General features: G+C 42.8%; 1 protein-coding gene across 4 annotated transcripts in view; it reads right to left on the bottom strand.

Moving 5' to 3' along the window:
* The window catches only part of myo3a (myosin IIIA), a 335,886-nt gene that overhangs the window by 129,691 nt on the left and 183,384 nt on the right, over positions 1–22,811 (bottom strand). For all 4 annotated transcript variants that reach the window (XM_080211403.1, XM_080211422.1, XM_080211413.1 and 1 more), the window contains exons 20-23: positions 18,682–18,835; positions 18,367–18,455; positions 14,283–14,412; positions 5,313–5,392 (exon numbers count right to left, since the gene is read on the bottom strand). In XM_080211403.1, the coding sequence (XP_080067529.1) occupies positions 5,313–5,392; positions 14,283–14,412; positions 18,367–18,455; positions 18,682–18,835 (453 nt within the window). The remainder of the gene's footprint in view (positions 1–5,312; positions 5,393–14,282; positions 14,413–18,366; positions 18,456–18,681; positions 18,836–22,811) is intronic.

Below are 22,811 nucleotides of genomic sequence, written 5' to 3'. Positions count from 1 at the left end.
ACCGGAGCATCTGGAGGAAACACATGTAGGCACAAGGAGAACGTGCAAACTCCACACAGACAGTGACCCAAGCCTGGAATTGAACCCGGGTCCCTGGAGCTGTGAGGCAGCAGTGCTAACCACTGTGCCACCGTGCTGCCATGTATGACAATAATAAATCAAATCAAATCATTATATTGGTAAAGACAGTAAAAGAGGCCTGAGAGTTGGACTACCTAAGGCTTTATGTCCCTTATGTATACAAGCAAGGAGCCTAATAGCTGTCTGAGGACCGATTAGCAAATTTAGTCTGCCCTCAAACCGCCATCTGATTTCAGGAAAATGTTGTCTACGTATGACCTATATGGGACTGTTGGAGGATGCCACCAGTAATCTAAGTTTGCTAAAACTTACTCAGCTACTCATGAAACCAAACAGAGCAGGATTGCTTCTTGAGGCTTCACTAGTGCTGATGATGGTTGACAGCTCTAGCTTGGTTCCCTCCTAATCACTCCCCTTCCTGGCCTTCTTTCACAATCAGGCTTGTCTTCCAATCACTTCCCCCTCTCAATCACCCACCCTCCTGATTGCTATTGCCTGGATTATTTGTTGCATTGAAATCCAATGTGGTCTGCTTGTGAATTGTCTGGTGCCCATAGTTCACCATTCTCATTTAAATGTGTTCTCAGGCCAAATATTGGGTATGCCTCAAGCTGATCTCTGACAGCATACCTCCCTGCTTCTGATGTGTGCTGGCCTGCCAATATCAAGGCCAACGAGAAAGCACTGATATGCATACAATTTCATTCCAATGCTTATCCCAAACATTATTATTGATCAATGATGGGATTCTTGTCATAGTTCCAGCGAAAAAATGATTAATTATTTTGTAGTTTCCTTATATTCCACATATTCCACTTATATTCCACTTTGGTAGGAATAATGGTAGGAAGGACTATTACTTACGTGGCGAAAAACTGCAGCAGGCAACGGTGCAGAGGGACCTCGGGGTCCTTGTGCATGAGTCGCAAAAACCCAGCCTGCGGGTGCAGCAGGTGGTCAGGAAGGCGAATGGGATGCTGGCCTTCATAGCGAGGGGGATTGAGTATAAAATTAGGGAGGTCTTGCTGCAGCTGTACAGGGCACTGGTGAGGCCGCAGCTGGAGTACTGTGTGCAGTTTTGGTCGCCGCACTTACGCAAGGATATTTTGGCCTTGGAGGGAGTGCAGAGGAGGTTTACTAGGCTGATTCCGGAGTTGAGGGGGTTTAACTATGAGGAGAGGCTGAATAAACTAGGCTTGTACTCGTTAGAGTTTAGAAGAATGAGGGGAGATCTCATTGAGACGTATAAGATGTTGAATGGGATGGATAGGATAGAGGTGGAGAGGCTCTTCCCGCTCAGAAAGGACAGTAGGACTAGAGGGCACAGCCTCAGGATAAAGGGGGGGCGGTTTAGAACGGAGTTGAGGAGGAACTTCTTCACTCAAAGGGTGGTGAATCTCTGGAATTCTCTGCCCGTTGAAGTGGTGGAGGCTGCCTCGCTCAATATTTTTAAGACACGGGTTGATAGGTTTTTGATAGGCAAGGGGATTAAGGGTTATGGGGAGAGGGTGGGAATGTGGAACTGAGCCACGACAGATCAGCCATGATCTTATTGAATGGCGGGGCAGGCTTGAGGGGCTAGATGGCCTACTCCTGCTCCTATTTCTTATGTTCTTATGTTCTTATATGACCCTTGTATGTACTCCAAAGAGAATGGGCAGGAAACTACCAACTAGGCGGATAATAGAAGTTTGAGGAGACATGGCATTGGCTGTGTGGAGAGAGGTTGAATAAACTAGGATTGTTTTCACTGGAGAGACAGAGGCTGAGGGGAGACTTGATAGAGTTCTACAAAATTATAAGAGGCATAGACAGGGTGGATAGTCAGAGGCTTTTTCCCAGGGTAGAAGTGTCAATTACAAGGCGGCAGAGGTTCAAGGTGAGAGGGGGAAATTTCAGAACATAGAACATAGAACATTACAGTGCAGTACAGGCCCTTCGGCCCTCAATGTTGCACCGACCAGTGGGACCAATCTAATGACCCTCTAACCTAAACTATTCCAATGTTATCCATATGCCTATTCACTGACCATTTGAACGCCCTTAAAGTTGGCGAGTCCACAACTGCTGCAGGCAGGGCATTCCACGCCCTTACTACCCTCTGAGTAAAGAACCTACCTCTGACATCTGTCCTATAACTACAACCCCTTAATTTAAAGCTATGTCCCCTCGTGTTAGCCATCACCATCTGAGGAAAAAGGCTCTTGCTGTCCACCCTACCCAATCCTTTGATCATCTTGTATGCCTCAATTAGGTCACTTCGTAACCTTCTTCTCTCTAACGAAAATAACCTCAAGTCCCTCAGCCTTTCCTCATAAGACCTTCCCACCATACCAGGCAATATCCTGGTAAACCTCCTCTGCACCCTTTCCAATGCCTCCACATCTTTCTTATAATGCGGCCTCCAGAACTGTATGCAATACCCCAAGTGCGGCCGCACCAGAGTTTTGTACAGTTGTAACATGACCACACGGTTCCGAAATTCAATCCCTCTACCAATAAAAGCTAACACATCATACGCATTCTTAACAACCTTATCAACCTGGGTGCCAACTTTCAGGGATCTATGCACATGTACCCCGAGATCTCTCTGCTCGTCAACACTACTGAGTCCTTCCATTAGCCCTATATTCTGTACTCCTGTTATTCTTACTAAAGTGAATCACCTCACACTTTTCCACATAAAACTCCATTTGCCACCTCTCAGCCCAGCTCTGCAGCTTACCTATGTCCCTCTGCAAACTGTAACATCCATCCTCACTGTCTACAACTCCTCCGACTTTGGTGTCATCAGCAAATTTACTAACCCACCCTTCTACACCCTCATCCAGGTCATTTATAAAAATGACAAACAGCAGTGACCCCAAAAGAGATCCTTGAGGTACACCACTTGAACTCCAGGTTGAATATTTCCCGTCAACCACCACACTCTGTGTTCTATCAGCTAATCAATGCCTGAGCCAAACTGGTAAATCACCCTCAATCCCATGCATCTGCATTTTCTGCGGTAGCCTACCATGGGGAGCCTTATCAAATGCTTTGCTAAAATCCATATACACCACGTCAATTGCCTTACCCTTATCCACCTCTTTGGTCACCTTTTCAAAAAACTCGATAAGGTTTGTGAGGCACCTAAGAGATTAAGAGAGATGTGCAGGGGAAGTTTTTCATGCAGAGAGTGGTGGGTGCCTGAAATATGCTGCCAGAGGAGGTGGTGGAAGCAGGCACATTAGCAACATTTAAGAGGCATCTGGATGAATACAATAATATGGAGGGAACAGAAGGCTTCATTCTGAGTAAGGGCAGAAGGATTTTTTTAGTTTATTTCAGGCATTATGATCGGCATGGGCTTGGAGGGCTGAAGGACCTGTTCCTGTGCTGTACTTTCCTTTGTTCTTTGAGAAAGGGCAGGAAACTATCAATTAGGTAGATAAGGGAGACAAGAGGAGACTTCCCACCATCACTGTGGGGAAATCTGAAGGACTAATTGGTGCCTTCAATGACTACATGCTGAGATAGGAAACCATCTGTATGGGGAAATGAGTATCCATACCCCACTATTGCTTGGCATGGCATGTCCAGCAGATTACCTTCCTATGTCAACATAAATTAAGAAGTCTCACAACACCAGGTTGAAGTCCAACAGGTTTATTAGGAATCAAGAGCTTTCAGAGCGCTGTTCCTTCCTCAGATGAGTGGAGAGGTAGGATCACAAATGTGGCATATATAGGCAAAAACACAATTGCAAAATAATTACAGATTGGAATGTGAAGAGCGATTCACTGTAATTATCTTGCAATTGTGCCTTTGTCTATATATGCCATGTTTGTGAACCTACGTCTCCACTCACCTGATGAAGGAGCTGCGCTCTGAAAGCTCGTGATTCCAAACAAACCTGTTGGGCTTTAACCCAGTGTTATGAGACTTCTTACTGTGCACACCCCGTCCAACGCCGGCATCTCCACATCACAACATAAATTAAATTTGACTTTTATTGGCCTTTAATGACCAGGTGAAGGTGGTGCAACCATGATTAACCTTTACAAAGAGACTTGCAGTCTGGCAACTTCTCCTACAGGCTGAATAATAGTTGACAAAGTAATAAATGGTTGAGTTCGTTCAGGGACAAGACAAAAAATGGAGCCTTTGCTGATTTCCTTTTTCTAACTCTGCTGATAAGGCTTGACCACCATCGAGGAATTATTGAACCAGTGAGATACAAGTAGCAAAATACAGTTTTCAGTCCACATTACCTTAAAGTACATTTCAGCACATCAGGGAGCAACAAAATGTTTTGTTAACAATTTTCTTTAAATTACTATGATAGTACATTTCTATCCAGTGTGCACTGGCCTGAACCCATCAGAATCACAATTAAGTAGCTTGTGCTAATAACCCTAATGCTAAAAAAAATTTGAAGGGCTGTTTCATTACAGTTCATCCGTAGTGATTGCTGAAAAGCTCCCTCCATCAGCATTATGTAAATGATTTTATTTATTCTGAAAATCTTATTAAAAATGCCACCCTTCAGGGGCAATGGTAATGATTGCGCTGGTCAGTATATAGGCTCTGATAATGATTAATGTTGTTCTTGACCTCTCGAATGACCTCACCAAAATTCTGTCATACAATTAGTGGGATGGAGGCAGCAATTAGATGAAATACCATGGGGTTTGTCCACTATTAAATTGTGTAAATCCAGTGGCATTAGGTCAGCACCAACATGAAGCCTAAGCAGTTTAAATTGCTGTTGCTGCAACAACATTTCGACATAAAAAGATCCACACTCCATTCCTGACATGAAAATCAACCACTTATATAATTGCCGGCAGTGGAATTATTGGGGGTCAGAGGGAGGTCATGAAGCACCAGTCAATTTGAGGTTTGCTAACATGACATTAAAGGGTTCCTCCTATTATCTCTAGGAACCTTGGTCACTCGTCCTTAGCCTCCAGGTTTGCGTGTCTTCCCATGTGGCGTCTGGCTCATGCTTTGGACCGACTGTGCTGGCATTCCCTAATTTCAAACTCCTTTTCCCTTCTTGTCAGCTTGGCTAAATCATGAGCTTCATCATCACTTCTTCCCTCGGTCAGCCAAACCTAGTATCCTGTGGTCAATTGCACTTAAAGACATTCACTATTTCACAGAAAACGGACGCATGGATAGCACTGTGGACAGTGACAATCAGTGTTAAAGCACACTCAGCATTACACAGAGTACTTCTGGTCTACCTTTCCATGGTTCATAGAACGTTGAGGAGTTCGAACTCGGGGGACTGTTGCTCTTTTGCTCCTTGAATGAGACAAGTTTCCTAAGGTAAAATAAAAGACAATTGTGAAGATAATAAAATAATCTTTAACTTTCAACAAAAACAGAAAATGCTGGAAATAATCCACAGGTCAGAGTACAATGAACAAAGAAAATTACAGCACAGGGACAGGCCCTTTGGCCCTCAAACTTGCACCGACTATGTTCCCCAACTTAACTAAAACCCCCTGCCCTTCTGAAGACCATATCCCTCCATTCCTATCCTACTCATGTATTTGTCAAGACGCCCCTTAAACGTCACTTCTGTACCCACTTCCACAACCTTCCCTGGCAACGTTTTCCAGGCACCCATCACCCTCTGTGTAGAAAATTTGCCTCATACATCTCCTTTAACCTTGCCCCTGGCACCTTAAACTTGTAACCCCCAGTAATTGACTCTTTCACCTTGGGAAAAAGTTTCTGACTATCCACTCTGTCCATGCCTCTCATAATCTTGTAGACTTCTATCAGGTCGCCCCTCAACCTCCATCATTCCAGTGAGAACAAACCAAGTTTCTCCAACCTCTCCTTGTAGCTAATGCCCTCCATACCAGGCAACATGCTGCTAAATCTTTTCTGCACCCTCTCCAAAGCCTCCACATCCTTCTGATAGTGTAGTGACTAGAATTGAACACTATATTCCAAGTGCAGCCTAACTAAGGTTCTATAAAGCTGCAACATAACTTGCCAATTTTTAAACTTAGTGCCACAGCCGATGAAGGCAAATATGCCGTATGCCTTCTTGATTACCTTCTCCATCTGCATTGCCACTTTCAATGACCTCTGTATCTGTACAACCAGATCCCTTTACGTATCAGTATTCTTAAGGGTTCTGCCATCTACTATATATTTCCTATCTGTATTAGACCTTCCAAAATGCATTGCCTCACATTTGTCCGGATTAAATTCCATCTGCCATCTCTCTGCCCAAGTCTCCAACCGATCTATATCCTGCTGTATCCTCTGATGGTCCTCATTACTATCTGCAAATCTACCAACCTTTGTGTCGTCTGCAAACTTACTAATCAAACCAGTTACATTTTCCTCCAAATCATTTATATATATTCCAAACAGCAAAGGTCCCAGCACTGATCCCTGAGGAACGCCACTTGTCACAGCCCTCCATTCAGAAATGCACCCTTCCACTGCTACCCTCTGTCTTCTTTGACCGAGCCAGTTTTGTATCCACCTTACCAGCTTGCCTCTGATTCCATGTGACTTCACCTTCTGCACCAGTCTGCCATGAGGGACCTTGTCAAAAGCCTTACTGAAGTCCATGTAGACAACATCCACTGCCCTACCCTCAGCAATCATCTTTGTCACTTCCTCGAAAAACTTAATCAAATTAGTGAGCGATGACCTCCGCTTCACAAACCATGTGATACTAATATGTCCACTTATTTCCAAGTGGGAATAAATTCTGTCTCGAAGAATACTCTCCAATAATTTCCCTACCAATGATGTAAGGCTCACCAACCTGTAATTACCTGGATTATTCCTACTCCCCTTCTTAAACAAAGGAACAACATTGGCTATTCTCCAATCCTCTGGGACCTCCCCTGTAGCCAGTGAGGATACAAAGATTTCTCTCAAGGCCCCAGCAATTTCCTCCCTTGCCTCTCTCAGTATTCTGGAGTATATCCCATCAGGCCCTGGGGACTTGTCTACCTTAGTGTTTCTCAAGAACCCCAACACCACCTCCTTTTTGATTGCAACATGACTCAAACTATCCTCATATCCTTTCCCAGATTCATCAACCACCAAGTCCTTCTCTTTGGTGAATACTGATGCAAAGTACTCATTTAATACCTCACTCATTTCCTCTGGCTCCATGCATAGAGTCCCTCCCTTGTCCTTGACTGGGCCAACCCTCTCCCTGGCTATCCTCTTGCTCTTTATATATGTAAAAAAGCCTTGGGATTTTCCTTAATCCTGCTGGCCAATGCTTTTTCGTGCCCTCTTTTAGCCCTCCTTACTCCTTGCTTAAGTTTCTTTCTACTTTCCTTATATTCCACATTTGCTTCATGTGTTCCCAGCCTCCTAGCTTTGACAAATATTTCCTTTTTCTTTGACTAGGCTCACAATATCTCTCGCTATCCAAGGTTCCCAAAACTTGCCATACTTATTTTTCATCCTTACAGGAATGTGCCGGTCCTGAATCCCTATCAACTCACACTTGAAAGCTTCACACATGCCAGATGTTGATTTGTCCTCGAACATCTGCCCACAATCTACATTCTTCAGTTCCTGCCTAATATTGTTGTAATTAGCCTTCTCCCAGTTTAGCACCTTAGCTTGAGGACTACACTCAACTTTATCCATCAGTACCTTAAAGCTTACTGAATTGTGGTCACTGTCCCCAGTCTGCTCCCCTATTGAAAGTGGGGGGATAAAATAATGAGCCTGAAAGGGAGCTGCTCATGATGTAGGGTCACTTGCTCTTTCTCTACAGCCTAGCTATGACTGTAACACTACATCCTGCACTCTTTCCTTTCCTTCTCTGCAGACTGTATGCTTTGTCTATATAGTGTGCAAGAAACAATACCTTTCACTGTATATTAATACATTTAGCAATAATTAATCAAATCAAATCACTCACAGATGGGATTCCTCAGTCCTGCTGCAGTGATTGGAGATTTGGCCGCATACCAAATTCTCCATCCACGCTGGCAACAGCAGCTGAGCATAGATATCCAGAGAACTCTGGCCGTAGTCTCTTCTACAAGGGAGGGTGGAAAAATGTAGGAAACTATTGGCCAATTAGTTTAATATCTGTCATTGGGAAATTGTTAGACTCCATTATAAAGGAAGTAATAACAGGACATTTAGAAAATCAAAATGCAATCCATTAGAGTCATGTCGTTTTATGAAGAGTAAATTATGTTTGACTAATTTGATTGAGTTCTTTGAAGAGGTAATAAGCAAAGTAGATGGTGATCCTGTAGATCTAGTATACCTGGACTCCTTGAAGGCATTTGACAACGTGCCACCCAAAAGTTTAATACATAAGGATAGTCCACATGGGATTGGGGGTTATTTATTGGTTTGGATTGAGGATTGACTGAGTAATAGAAAGCAGATAATTGGGATAAATGGGTCTTTTTCTGGTTGGCAAGATGTGCCTGGTGGGCAAGATGTAGCAGGTTACTTGGATGCAAGAATATTAGATATCATGGCCAAATTTGCAGGTGACACTAAAATAGGTGGAATAGTAGGTTGTGATAATTAAATCATAAATGTACAAATGTAAAAGTTAAATAAATGGCACAAAATATGGCAGATGGAGTTTAACTTGGATAAGTGGAAGGTTATCTAATTTGGCAGGAAAAATACAAAAGACAAATTTTTATCTCAATGGAAAGAAACTTAGGAGTGCTTCAATGCAGAGAGATCCGGATGGCTTTTCTTGATGCACATCTCTCCCCTATATTTTCCCTCTTTTTTTGTCTGACAAAATTGGGAATTGGGTTGTCTTTCTCGCTCTCTCCTCTGACCATTGATCAGTTTTTCCTCCTGGTCTCAGCTTGTTGCCTTATTTGCATTGCGTGTGCCCTTGTCCAGTCAAGATAGATTGGCTAACAGATAGAAGGCATAGAATTGGAATAAGAGGTGCATTTTTAGGGTGGTAACCAGTAACTAAGGGATCAGTGCCAGGGCCACAGCTATTTACAATATATATTAATGACTTAGAATGTGAAGTGAATGTATTATTGCGAAGTTTGCAGGTGACACAAAAATAGGAGGGAAGGCAAGTGGTGAGGATGACACAGAATTTACAGAGCGATATAGACAGGTTAGGCAAGTGGACAAAAACTTGGCAGATGGAATAGAGTAGAGGAAAATGTGAAATTATGCACCTTGGTAGGAAAAGCAAAGAATCTGAGTATTAGTTAAATGGAGAAAGATTACAGAAAACTGCGGCATAGAAGGATTTGGGGGTCGTCATACATTAATTACAAAAAGCTAGCATGCAAGTTCAGCAACTAATTGGGAAGGCAAATGCTTAGCTCCACCCATTAAGCACATGACTCTGTCCCTATCGATCAAAACTCTACTCTGAAGTCCAGACAAACCTAAGTAAACATAAATGCACTTCTCAGCTTAAAATAAACACCCTAGGTACTTACCCTGTTCTCCCAGCTAACAATTTAAAATATTCCTTAGATAAATTGACAACTTGCAAACCAGACCTGAATTCTAAACATACCCTTATGGGACACATGATATATACATATTTCTTAAAGGCACAGTATCATCATAAAATAAAATTAAAATTAATTTAGGAATATATGGAAGGAAAGTTTGCAAAATAGTCTATATTGCATCTCTCAGGAAAGAAATGTATTTACAATGACTGCTTTGACAAGCAATGACTGTTACACAACCAAACAAATCAAATACTAGGCAAATAAAATAGAAGCGAGAGATGAATGGAGAATGAGTAGGGATGGAAGAAATGACAATGTGAACAGAAGTAAACTGTCAGATTTATATTAATGTTTTAAAGTTATGCATATGCTAGTTATGTAAATCTAATCCAGCAGCCTTACAAAATGATTTCCTATGGGAAGCTTTATCACTGTGAAAACTGAAAGCATTTTTTAAAAAATTGCTGATTTTGGTGGTGCTGGGATTCAGCAGTCCTTTGGTGAAGTGGTAAGGCTAACAAAACAGTGCAGAATAGCCATTGATGGTCCATCATCTTCTTCCTTGATAGTGGTGAGTCAAGTAGCAGACAGCCTGCCCAGAGCCAAACTGAGCCACTTAAGTGACCAATTAAGAGAGTCTTCCCACCTCTGCTGGCATTTTATGAGCACTCAAGGCTTCCCCCCCACTTTCCCACCATGTGGGGAAGCCACCAAAGAAACCATGCCAGTCTCCTGGCAGGCTCAGTCTCAATGGTGCTATCTACCCTCACCAACACTCCCCCTGCCCCCCCCATTACTTGATTGCCCCCTGGTGCTCTCAGACCTGACCAAATGAGGGAATGAGGAGATTCCCAGCAACAGTCGCCACCAGTGATGATGCTGTTGGCTGCTGAGTCCTCTGATTGGCCAGTAGTAGGTCGCAAGCCTGGGGGGAGTCACTTGATTGGCTGCCAAAGGCCCCTCCCAGGCATTTGGCCACAAACAGCCTTTCCGCCTCCATAAAATCTAGCCCAGGAAGAGTGCAATGCTCTTGGGTCAGGTCAGAGCATAACGGTTAAGCAAGTGAAAATGAATGACATTAATTGCCTTAGCAAATAGAATTAAATACTTCAGCTCTGGGTAACAGATCAAATGGGTTATAAATGTTAAATATCAGCAAGGCATTATTGTGAAATACTTCAGAAAAATTAGGAAGAACTCCTGCACTCCAAAATGATCAAGAGGTTATTTAAATTGAACCTCTTCGAATAGATATTGATTGTCCCATTAGTTGCTGGAGATAATTGCTTATTTCCCCAGTCACCTGTATAGGCAGAGCAGCTAATGAGGTGTGAATTTAGCCCATTAAGCAGGCAATCCATAGCTTCACAGTGCACAATTTGAAAGTTATTTTGAATAGCTTCAAGAATATGTAGAATCTGAAGAAAATACATTGAAGTAAACGATGTGTGCAATTCTGGTATGAATTGATTGATAGCCCTTGACACTGCCTGAGTTATAAACGCTGATGTAATCACTGTCAGCTCTCTCCTTTCACAACTGCATGTCTCCAGTGGAATGATTTCTACCTAAAACAATGTTTGGTATGATGGAGGCTATTGGTGTGATACAGCCTGCCCATTTATTGCATGGTCCACGGTATTAGCAGCCAGCCAACTACATACTTACAAACGTTTGCAACATATAATTATTTGATAATTGCCAAAGGAAATTACTGTGGATGCTGAAAAACTGAAATAACAACAGAAAATACCAGGAACATTCTGGCAGTCAAATACTAGGGGACATAGGTTTAAGGTGCGTGGGGAAAAGTTTACAGGAAATATGTGAGGCAAGTTTCTTTTTACACAGAGGGTGATGAATGCCTAGAGAAGTGGTGGAAGCAGGTATGATAACAGCACTTAAGGGGCAACTAGACAAATACATGAATAGGATGGGAATGGAAGGCTGCGGACTCAGTAAACGCATACAGTTTCAGTTTAGGCAGGCATCATGATCGGTGGAGAGGGCTGAAGAGAATGTCCCTATTCTGTACTGTTCTTTGTTCTTTATTTCTGGATTTATGTTTATTAATTGCATTCACGATTCTCATTTCCATTTGTGAATGACTTTGAGTGTTGTGGACCTTCACCAACAAGTGGAAATATGTTTTGATTTGATTTGTCATTGTTGCATGTATTGGTACAGTGAAATGTTGTTTCTTGGGTGCTAGACAGACAAAGCATACTGGTCATACAGTACATAGGAGGAGAAGGAAAGGAGAGGATGTACAATGTAATGTTACAGCCATCGTTAGGGTGTAAAAAAAATCAACTTAATATAAGGTAGGTCTACAAAAAAAATCTAACAGCTGCAAGGAAGAAGCTGTTCATTCCATGGTGTTGGGTTTTGACCAATCAATGCAATAGTGGGTGTATAGCACAGCCTTTGCACCTGAAACTGGTGTCCACAGAAACTTTCTAGGGATTTACAAAAGAACACACAAGTGTGAGCTGGGGGACTTGAGCAGAGTTCGGCCAGCACTCGTGCAGTGCAGAGAGAGTTCAGGCTAGGTCATTGACTGTTGATCTGATATGCATGACAGAGTCATGGCTCCAGAATGTCAGGGGCTGGGATGTGAATATTCAAGGCTACATGATATTTTGGAAGGACTGGGAGAAGGGAAAATGTGGTGTGGTAGCTCTTTTAATTAGGGGTGACATTAGTACAGAACTGAGAGATTACCTCAGTTCTAAAGATTGAGATGTAGAATCAGTTTGAGTAAAGATAAGAAATGGCAAAAGTAAAAAGTTATTGTGGGAATAGCTTATGGCCTCCTGAAAAGAACCACACTGTAAGATGTCTCACAGCATGAGGTTAAAGTCCAACAAGTTTATTTGGAATCTTGAGCTTTCAGAGCACTTCTCCTTCATCAGGTGACGAAGGAGCAGTGCTCTGAAAGTTCGTGATTCCAAATAACCTGTTGGGTTTTGATCTGGTGTTGTGAGACTTCTTACCATGCCCACCTCAGTCCAACACCGACATCTCCACATAATAGGAACCATATTGTAGGACGTGGTTAAACATGAAGAAATAATGAGGATTTGTGAAAACAGTAAGATGGTAATCATGGGTGGTTTTAATCTATATATAAATTGGATGAATCAGATTGGCAAAGATAGCCTGGAAGATGAGTTCACAGGGCTTATCAGGACAATTTCTTAGAGCAGCATGTTCTGGCGTCAAACAAAGAGGAAGCTGTTCTAGATCTGATAATGATTAAGTTTATTTATTAGTGTCTCAAGTGTAATTAGTGTTGCAAGGCAGCAGGGTGGCACAACGGTTAGCACAGATGCCTCACGGTGCCAGAGATCCGGTTTGATTCCTGACTTGGGTCACTGTCTGTGTGCAGTCTACACATTCTCCCTTGTGTCTGCGTGGGTTTCCTCTGGGTGCTCCAATTTCCTCCCACAGTCCAAAAGATGTGCTGGTTAGGTGCATTGGCCTCAGTGTACCCGAACAAGCGCCAAAGTGTGGCAATTTGTCATTTTCACAGTGACTTTATTGCATTGTTAATGTAAGCCAATTTGTGACACTAATAAATTAACTTTAAGTTGGCTTACATTAACACTACAATGAAGTCACTGTGAAAATCCCCTAGTTGCCACACTCCGACGCCTGTTCGGGTACACCAAGGGAGAATTTAGTATGGCCAATGCAACTAACTAGGATGTCTTTCAGGCTTTGGGAGCAAACTGAAGCACCCAGAGGAAACCCATGCAGACATGGGGAGGACATGCAAACTCCACACAGACAGTGACCCAAACCAGGAATCGAACTTAGATTCCTGGCACTGTAAAGCAGCAGTGCTAACCACTATGCCACTGTGCTACCGTGTGCAACATGACAGAATTAATTAATGACCTCAAAATAATAACTCCGAGTTAGGAGCGATCATGACATGATTGAAATTTGAGGGAGAGAAGAATGAGTCCAAGTCAAGTTTTTTAACTTAAACAAGAACAATTATGAAGGCAAGAATACAGAACTGGCCAAAGTGAACAGGGAAATTAGGTTAAGGGATAGGGCAGTAGAGATGTAGTGGTAGATATTTAAGGAGATGTTTTGTAACACTTAGCAAAGCATGTTTGCTCACTCAGCAAAAAAGATGACGCAGTGATTAGCACTGCTGCCTTGCAGCGCCAGGGACCCGGTTCAACTCCAGCCTCGGGTCACTGTCTGTGCAGAGTCTGCACATTCTCTCCATGTCTCGTGGGTTTCTTCCAAGTGCTCCAGTTTCCTCCTACTGTCCAAAGATGCTCAGGTTAGGTGGGTTAGGCATGCTAAATTTCCCCTTAGTGTCCCAAGATGTATAGGTTGGGGGAATTAGTGGGGTAAATACATGGGGTTATGGGGTAGGGCTTGGATAAGATGCTCTGTCAGAGAGCCAACTCGATTGGCCGCACTGCTTCCTTCTGCACTACACCAGCAGTGAGAAAATACAGGTCAACATTTGGAACTGGTCCCTGCTGGCTCCATTGTGGAAAAACAGCTCGGTAAAGATAATAGCAAACACAACCACACTGAATGGAGCATATTTTAGTTTGCCGAGATGTGAGTAGCATGAGAAATTAGAACCTGAAAATCATAGGAACTTTAAAAATGAATGTTGTCTCAAAATACTCCTTGCAGCTGCTATTTAATGGCCCCTGCACTGAAACTCCAGCTTTACTAGGAAACCATTTCATTCTTTGGCATATATCGTACCTGATTTAGTAAGTGGGTGTGTTACAACCTGCCTTGTAATTTTATTGTCGGATGATTTCAATAGCAAGACAATATCCGCTGGCAAGGTGTCTCGATTCTTCGCCAGAAAACCACTGGCATTGTAAAGAACCTGTAGTATTAAAAACAAAGTAATAATGACATCATAAATATCGATGCAAGCCTGGCAGAAAAGACCTGAATTTCACAAAACTTTGCACATTGAGAAATTGGGTTGAAAAAGTTTTACTGAAAGAACCCTTAACTCTTCATCCCTTCTGTGAATGATGACTCACTTGAGGATAAAGACATCCAGCCGATAATAGCTATAATTTGTTGCCAGATTATAGATGAATCTACTCACGAAGCAGTGATGTTTGCTGTAAGTAGGCGTACACAATGATCATAATTACGTATTTTTCTTTGGGGAACAATGGCACAATCAGTGGATCATTGATTCTGAACCATCGCAATGTTCCTGAGAATTGGCCAGATGTACCAGCTAACATAACAATTGCAGCTTTTTTGCTGCTTTCTTTATGTTAGCAATTGTTCAGTTCTTTCAGATGGCCTTTCCTCTCCATTTCAGAATTCAGTACCCTATTGTAATACAAACATACACCATGGTGCTGGTGACTTTAGATTGAGGGCTAGGGTTAGATTCAAATTTATGGTTAGGGCTACAATTAAATTTGCGTTTGGGTTAAATGATTGGACTATTATTAAAAATTGATTGGAAAAATTGATCTAATGCAACATCAATGAGCTGTCACAGTTGAATATGGTGAACGCTGTTTCTAAAATACTTAGACGAGTAGACAGGGTAGATTTAGGTAAGATGTTTCGCTTGACTGGGGAGTCTAGAACCAAGGGCACAATTTCAAAAACAGAGGAAAGCCACTTTGGACCTGGATGAAGAGAAATTTCTTTGCACAGATGGTTGTGAATCTTTAGAATACCCCAGAGGGTGTGAAAGCTCAGTCAATCAGCACATTTAAGGTCGAGATTGATAGAAACTAGAAGCAGGAGTAGGCCATTCGGCCCTTTGAGCCTGCTCTGCCATTCATTTTGATCATTGCTGATTATCAAATTCAATATCCTGATCCCCCTTCCATCCCCCATATCTCTTGATCCCTTTAGCCCCTTGAGCTATATCTAATTTCTTCTTAAAATGTTTTGGCCTCAACTACATTCTGTGGTCGTGAATTCCACACACTCACCACCATATGGGTGAAGAAATTTCTCCACACCTCACTTCTAAAAGGTTTACGTCTTATCCTCAAACTATGACCAATGCCTCAGAAACCAAATTCCTCCCTCCTAATCCATCTCTCCAGCTATGTGTTCATCTGGTCTGTCCTCCTATTCCTTTTCCCGCTAGCACATGGCACTCCCGAGATTGCTACCTTTGAGGTCCTGCTTTTCACTTTATTTCATAGTTCCCTTTATTCTGCTCTCTGGACCTCATTCCTCTTGTTGGTACCAATAAGGACCTCACCTGTAGCTGTTCACCCTATCCCTGAGAAATTCCTGCAGCTATTTAGAGGCATCCTTGACCCTGGCACCAGGGAGGCAACATATATCTTGGTGTTACATTTGCGGCCACAGAAACATCTATTTGTTCCCCCTACAATAGGATCATTATTGGTCTCCCTCTCTTTTATGCTCTCCTTTAGTGCAGCTGAGACTTTCATGGTGCCATGGGCCTGGCTCTTGCTGCATTCCTCTGAGAAACCATCTCCCCAACAGTATCTAAAACTGAAAATCTGTTACAGAGGGAAATGGACCCAGGAGACTTCTGTATTACCTGCCGAGTGCTTTTACTCTGGCTGCCACCTTTCCCTTTCTGCCAGTGGGGTGACCACCTCACTGTATGTGCCACCCATGAAGATCTCATCCTTGCTGATATTGACTCCAGCTGTAGTTCCAGCTCTGAAACATGGATTCTGAGTAGATGCAGCTGGATGCACTTCCAGTACATGTGGTCACCCTGGACAGCGCCACTGACTTCCCACATTGCACAGGACAAGCATTCCACATGGTTAAACTGCCCTGCCATGACTTACACTTAAATTACTTCTTCTACTTTCTTCCTTTAGTTTAGAGATTAAGGACTCACCAGGTCCTATTTGCCAAGGCTGCTATCCCTCTTTCAAAGGAAAGGCAGAAAATGAAAGGAGGATCTCCTTCTCTCTTCACCAAAGTCCCTCAGTCACCTAACTCCAATGTAGGCATGCTAATAAAGCCCAAAGCAGTATTCCAGTGCAGATATGTCCATTGGGCCATATATAATGCAGCCCATAGAGGCAGCAGTGCATACCATCTACAAGATACACTACAGCAACTCACCAAGGTTCCTCTGACCGCACCTTCAAAACCTGCAATCTTTGTCACCTAGAAGAACAAGGGCAGCACGTGCATGGGAACACCACCAAATGCCAGTTCACCTTTTGACTTAAAACTATATCACTGTTGCTTCAGTGTCGCTGGGTCAAAATCCTGGAACAGCCTCCCTAACAATGTTATGGGTATTCCTACAATGCTTGGATGGCAGCGATTCAAGAAGATGGTTCAACAACACCTTCAAGAGGAAAATTAGGAATAGGCTTTATATGCTGGCCTCACCAGAGAAATCCCCAACCTATGAAAGAATCAAAAAAGATAAGGGTGCAGGCGACCAAGTTTCTTTGTGGCACTAAAGAATTTTCCAGCCCTCCCCCACTCAAAAATGAACATTTATTTTCAGTTTCTGGATCTGGAGCATTTGAGAGTTAGGTTGTTCAGATCTAAATAGGTAGGAGTATACATTCAAATGAATATAACCTTTCAAACAAATGAAAACACCAGGTTAGAAGTACATCCGTTTCGAGTAACAATGAAAACATCCACCAACCTGACTGTTACATTAGTTTCTCTTACAGGTCCTTGAAACATTGAATACCTAAAGCATGTTCAAATGTACTGCACTCGTGCTAAACTTGCAGTGTTACAAGGAGTCAATTGATTTTTTTTTAAGGGAACCTGCCTAATCAAATATCTGCCTGTTTCTCAGGATGAAGCCATCCTTACCTAAATCACGAATGACGTTCTCCCTGTGATTCTGATTATGTGTTATTACTCATCATTTTCCTTGAACTCCTGCAGTATTCCACACAACTGATTGTGTTACCTCCTCCAACACCTCTCTTCCATTTGCTAGCACTCTTGAGACTGTCATTAATTGATTCCATTTTTACCTATCCAATTACGGCCAGAGTGTCTCTGCCATTTGACTCCCTTCTCAAACTTTTTTTTTAGTCATTTTTTCAGTGAACCATCCTTAGATCTCCTCTTCCTCATTTACATGCTGCCCTTGGGGATATGACCCATAGGGAAACATTATATTGATAAGGGGCTCTTTTGAGGACCCCACTATAGATGGGTTTTCCCAGAGGCAGCTGGATTCAGCCACGCATAAGAAAACCAAGCCTGGATGCAGCCTAACAGGCAGTCCTTATTGTAACCAGCAAAGTAAGCTTTTAAAATACGCTTACTTGAATATTAAGCTGGGGCAGCAGAGGTCTCATCATAACTCCACTCTTTATTCATGGCACAAGGGTATTGCTGGCTGGCCAGCATTTATGCCCATCCCTAATTACCTTTGTTCAGAGGGCAGTTGAGAGACACCACATTGCTGTGACTCTGGAGTCACGTGTCGGCCAGACCAGGTAAGGACAGCAGATTTCCTTCCTTAAAGGACATTATTGAACCAGATGGGTTTTCCCGACAATCGGCAATGCTTTCATGGTCATCAGTAGATTCTTACTTCCAGATTTTTATATTGAATTCAAATTCCACCACTTGCCATGGTGGGATTTGAACCCAGATGCCCAGAACATTAACTGAGTTTCTAGGTTAATAGTTCAGTGATAATACCACCAGGCCATCGCCTCCCTTTATACTCAAAGAGCATCGGCTTCAGCTAGCCAAATGGCACCCTGACTTCAAATCACTGTCACCCCCTTTCCACCATTACCACAACCACCTTCTCCCCAGTGTGTTACGCATTAATCATTGAAATACTTTTTAATACCTGACTGTCACTTACCTTTCCTGCATAATGATTAATTCCAAAGCTTAAGTCAACCGTTTTTGGTCTCCAGAAGTAATTTGATTTGAGATTGTCTTCAAATTTCCCTGTTGACAAAGTGCATTTTGTTATTGTGATTGTCTTATTCTCTGTAACTGAAGAATAAAGATATATGAGACATGGCTGAGACACTGTAATACAACAACCTTGTGACCTGCCAACATGAACATACTACTTTCATGGTATCTCCTGGAAAGGAAATGTGGTAGTGTTTTTCTTTATATTTATAGTCAGTTGCAGAGTATGCTACCATAAGCTTTTTTAAGAACTTGCCTACAAGTGTCTGGTCAGTGGCTTGAGGGAAGCGACTCTCTTCATCCAGCAGAGAGAGAAGGCCTACAGGCTTCTGCAGAAACATATCCAATAGCGGCCGATTGTCTTCGTATTCAATTAACCGAGCATCCACATTTTCATTCAGATATTCGTTCTGGAGTATCATTGAAGAAACGAATAAATGTCAGTTCAATCCCATTCTTTTCCTCACTCGCAGATATTCCAATTAAAATCTTGCTCTGTGAATTGGGCATAAGTCAGTAAAAGGGCAACAAAATGGATTAAGAAAAATATTTGGCAAGTGTTTTACTTTGGTTTTTGAGCGAAGGGACCAGAGGAGCATTTGGCCTGATTTTTGCTGGGGTGGATTTCTGAGCAAGGCCTGGAGTTCATCACCCTGAATGTCGTGGAGTTTTGACTCCACAGCATGTCTTTTTCCAATGCTGTGTTTGGTAATGCCGCAAATGTGAAGTGTGCATTCACGGCAAAATGCAATCGTGGTTCTTGTGATTCACTTTCCGCGATAACTGCCTGCATCAAAAATGGTCCTGACCAAATTCAGCCAGGAAAGAATTACAGCTTGAGCTGGAAACTGTAAGCAACATCCTCTTCCCTTAGAAGAAAAGCCTGTCTTTTAAAAATAAAAATGGTAATATTTAAACAGATTGTATATCAGATAATTATCGTATAGGGCTGAAAGGGCTCCTGAGATAACCATTTTAGGAATTAAATGTAACTCTTCAGAAAGCAGCACTTCTCTATCTGGTGGGAGACTTGATGTAGAGATGCAGACTGGCAAGGATTTTGACAGTTTAAATGAACTTTGGGTGGCACAGTAGTTTGCACTGCTGCCTCACAGCAACCAGGGACCCAGGTTCAATTCTCGACTTGGGTCACTCTCTATGCGGAGTCTGCACGTTCTCCCTGTACCTATGTGGGTTTCCTCCAGGTCTTCCGATTATCTCCCAGTCTGAAAAACGTGTGCAAGTTAGGCATGCTAAATTCTCCGTCAGCGTATCCAAACAGGTGCCAGAGTGTGGCAACTAGGGGATTTTCACAGTAATTTCATTGCAGTGTTAATGTAAGCCTACTCATGACGCTGATAAATAAACTTTAAAACACTGTACTGTTTTAATGTGTATTGAATCTATGTTGTATCTTTCCTGGGAAGTGTGTGATGGGATAATGTATAGAACAGTTTCCTCTGTGTATAACCGGTGCTGTAAGTTCTAGGAATAGGTGGTGAGTGGGAGGTGGTGAGGGCAATGGAGAGGAGCGGTAAGGACTCAGAGGAGGGTTTGTTTGAGGGAAGCGGATAACAGGCGGATAACAGTGACATCAGTGATAGAAGGAATAGAGCATGAGCATGTGAACACAATCTGTGCAGAGTGCGCAACTGTTCCTGCACAGTGGGAGGAATTACAGCAGCTTTTCAACTAGGTCCCAACTGCAAACAGACCTAATTGACAGCCTTGGCTTCCTGTCAGGTGAGGAACTCTGCAGAACAGGCCAAAGCTCAGAAGTAGGTTTTTTTCTGTTGAGGCTGCAAGTGGTGGTAGTGTATAAACTGTAGCTCAGAGGGGCAGGCGAGGATCATGATTACAGGAGTCAGAGAGCGATCAGGCACAGGGACGAGGGTTCGGTGATTACAGGAGGTGTCGGTAATTGAGGGATGGTGGTGTTTGTCAGGATATGTGATTTTGAGGATGCAGGGCTTCGATTGTGGGGATTACAAGGAGGGAAGCAGGTTTGCTTTGGGGAAAGTGGTCCTGCTCTTTTCGGCCCACAATCAGTGCTGGAAAAACATTTACAGGTTTGCCATCCCTGCCTCTCTTTAAGGTGCTGGGTTTTCCAAGGCTTGGAAACCCTGGTTGGCCAGAGTTAAAACTGGAAGGGAGGTAAAATCTGAGACACAATAAAATATTTAAATGAGCAACCTGCCTCTTGGGAGAAGGATGGTTGCCTACACCCCCACATCTGGCCTCTGTTAAAACAGAAGTTTGTCAACATTAGTTTGGTTTGTGTTTGAGATTTGAAGTATTTTAATGCCCGACCCAACCCACATCCACCAACTCCATGGTTAAAATGACCCTGAATGTCACAGATTGTCATGGTTACATCACTTGTAAATGTGACAAGAATGCCTTTGAACAAGATTTGCATAATCATGGTGTGTATTTTTAAACAGTGAATGCAACCTTGCCACACATTTTCATGATGCCCTTTTAATAAATCAACAGTTTGTAGCAAACGATTGATAGAGTAACATTTTATAGGACAAATGGCCTTTCAAACTCTCAGGGACATCTAGACCTTGTAAAGCAGATAACTTCAATCAAATACACGAACACCACAACAAATGGCCTTTATATCATCTGTATTCCATCTGTAATAAAAAGGACAACTGCAGCTCCTTAAATAGGTCGGTTAATGTTTCTAATCCTATCTGTGAAGGTGAACATCAGATGGAGCAGCACGATTAGTTTTCCATTAACTGCTTTATTATTTCCTAAACTGCTTCCTTCACATTTGATATTTTTGCTGGCTTCAGAGAGACTCTGGAATGACAATCTGTATTAAGTCAGCTCTGCCTAGATTACCGTTAAACAGATTTCCAAGTGTCAGATGCGCGTGGCTTTCAACCAGTCCATTTCATAGGCCTCTTCTAACTGATGGCAGTTTAAAATTTAAAGTTTATTTATTAGTTGTAAGTAAGGCTTACATTGACACTGCAATGAAGTTACTGTGAAAATTCCCTAGTTGCCAACTCTGGCGATTGTTTGGGTCAATGCACCTAACCAGCACATTGGGAGGAAACTGGAGCACCCAGAGGAGAACATGCAGGCTCCGCACAGACACTGAACCAAACTGAGAATTGAACCCAGGTCCCTGGCACTGTGAGAACATAAGAACATAAGAACTGAGGCAGCAGTGCTAACCACTGTGCCACCAATCTTGATAGAAACTGGTGTTGAAAGCTAATATGAAAGTAAGATGTCCGGGGAGGAATTCGCCAGCCTCCCAGCCACATGTATCTTGGCAGCAGGAGGTGGTGTGCAGTTCACTGGTGGCTGGATTCTGTGGTCCCGCTGCTGTCAATGAAATTTCCCATTGATGTCACCCCACCAGGACTGGAGAATCCCATCAACGTGAACAGCCGGAGAATTCCCCCCATGGTCTACTCTGCACTGGGGATTCTGCATGCTGCTGGGTGACTGTGTTGTAGAACACCTTAATTCAGTCTGCAAACATGACCCTGAGATCCCTGTCATTTATTATTTTAATTTAGCACCTTGTTCCCACTCTGTCCTTTCTGCCCTTGGCCTGCTATAGTCTACCAATGAAGATCAACACAAACTCAAGGAGCAGCACTTCATCTTTTGTCTCGAGGATCTCTTGCCTTCTGGACTCAGTATTCAGTTCAAGAACTTTAAATCATAACATTTACCTCCATCTTGTTCTATGTGATTTTTTTTGCATGTTTGCTTCTTTCTTTGTCCCTTGTTGTTGTACTCAGATTGCTGCTATTAATCATTCACATTAGTCACAGAGAAACAACGTTTACTACACCCATTACACTCTCTGGCTTTTGCATCATGAACACTTTTGTTAGTTAACCTTTACTGCCCATCACAGACCTACCCTTACGTTTGCCATTCTCCACCACCTCCTCCCCTCGCATAGCCTTCTACTGTCTCACAAATCCTTAGGGTGAGATCTGCTGGCCCTTCTCGCTGGCAAGATCTTCTAGCCCCGTCGAAGGTGACCCATCCTCCCTCCCGCCACAGTGGGTTACCCAGTGAAGGGATGGGCGAGGCACACAAAACACTGTAGACTTCGGTGGGACTGGAAGATCCTGCTGTTGGCCAATGGCAAGAAATAGAAAGCATGTTGCAGGCATGGGGTGGGATGGGGGATGGGGCATAAAATTCCAACCTTATATTTTTATTTTCTTTCTGTTCTGTTGAGAGGTTATTGACCTGAAACGTTAACTCTGCTTTTCTCCACAGATACTGTCTGACCCGCTGAATATTTGCAGTATTTCTTTGCTTTCATTAATAGTGTTATAAAGATGTACTTTTACTCCCTTCCTGAAGCCTTTTGGTACAAACCCTCTGTGCATATTGCGG

This window comes from Carcharhinus amblyrhynchos, chromosome 2 (genome assembly GCF_965287045.1).
Source record: "Carcharhinus amblyrhynchos chromosome 2, sCarAmb.v2.hapA, whole genome shotgun sequence".
NCBI classification, from domain to species: domain Eukaryota; kingdom Metazoa; phylum Chordata; class Chondrichthyes; order Carcharhiniformes; family Carcharhinidae; genus Carcharhinus; species Carcharhinus amblyrhynchos.
Note: the sequence above shows the minus strand (reverse complement) of the source record. Positions and strands in the feature narration are given on the sequence as shown.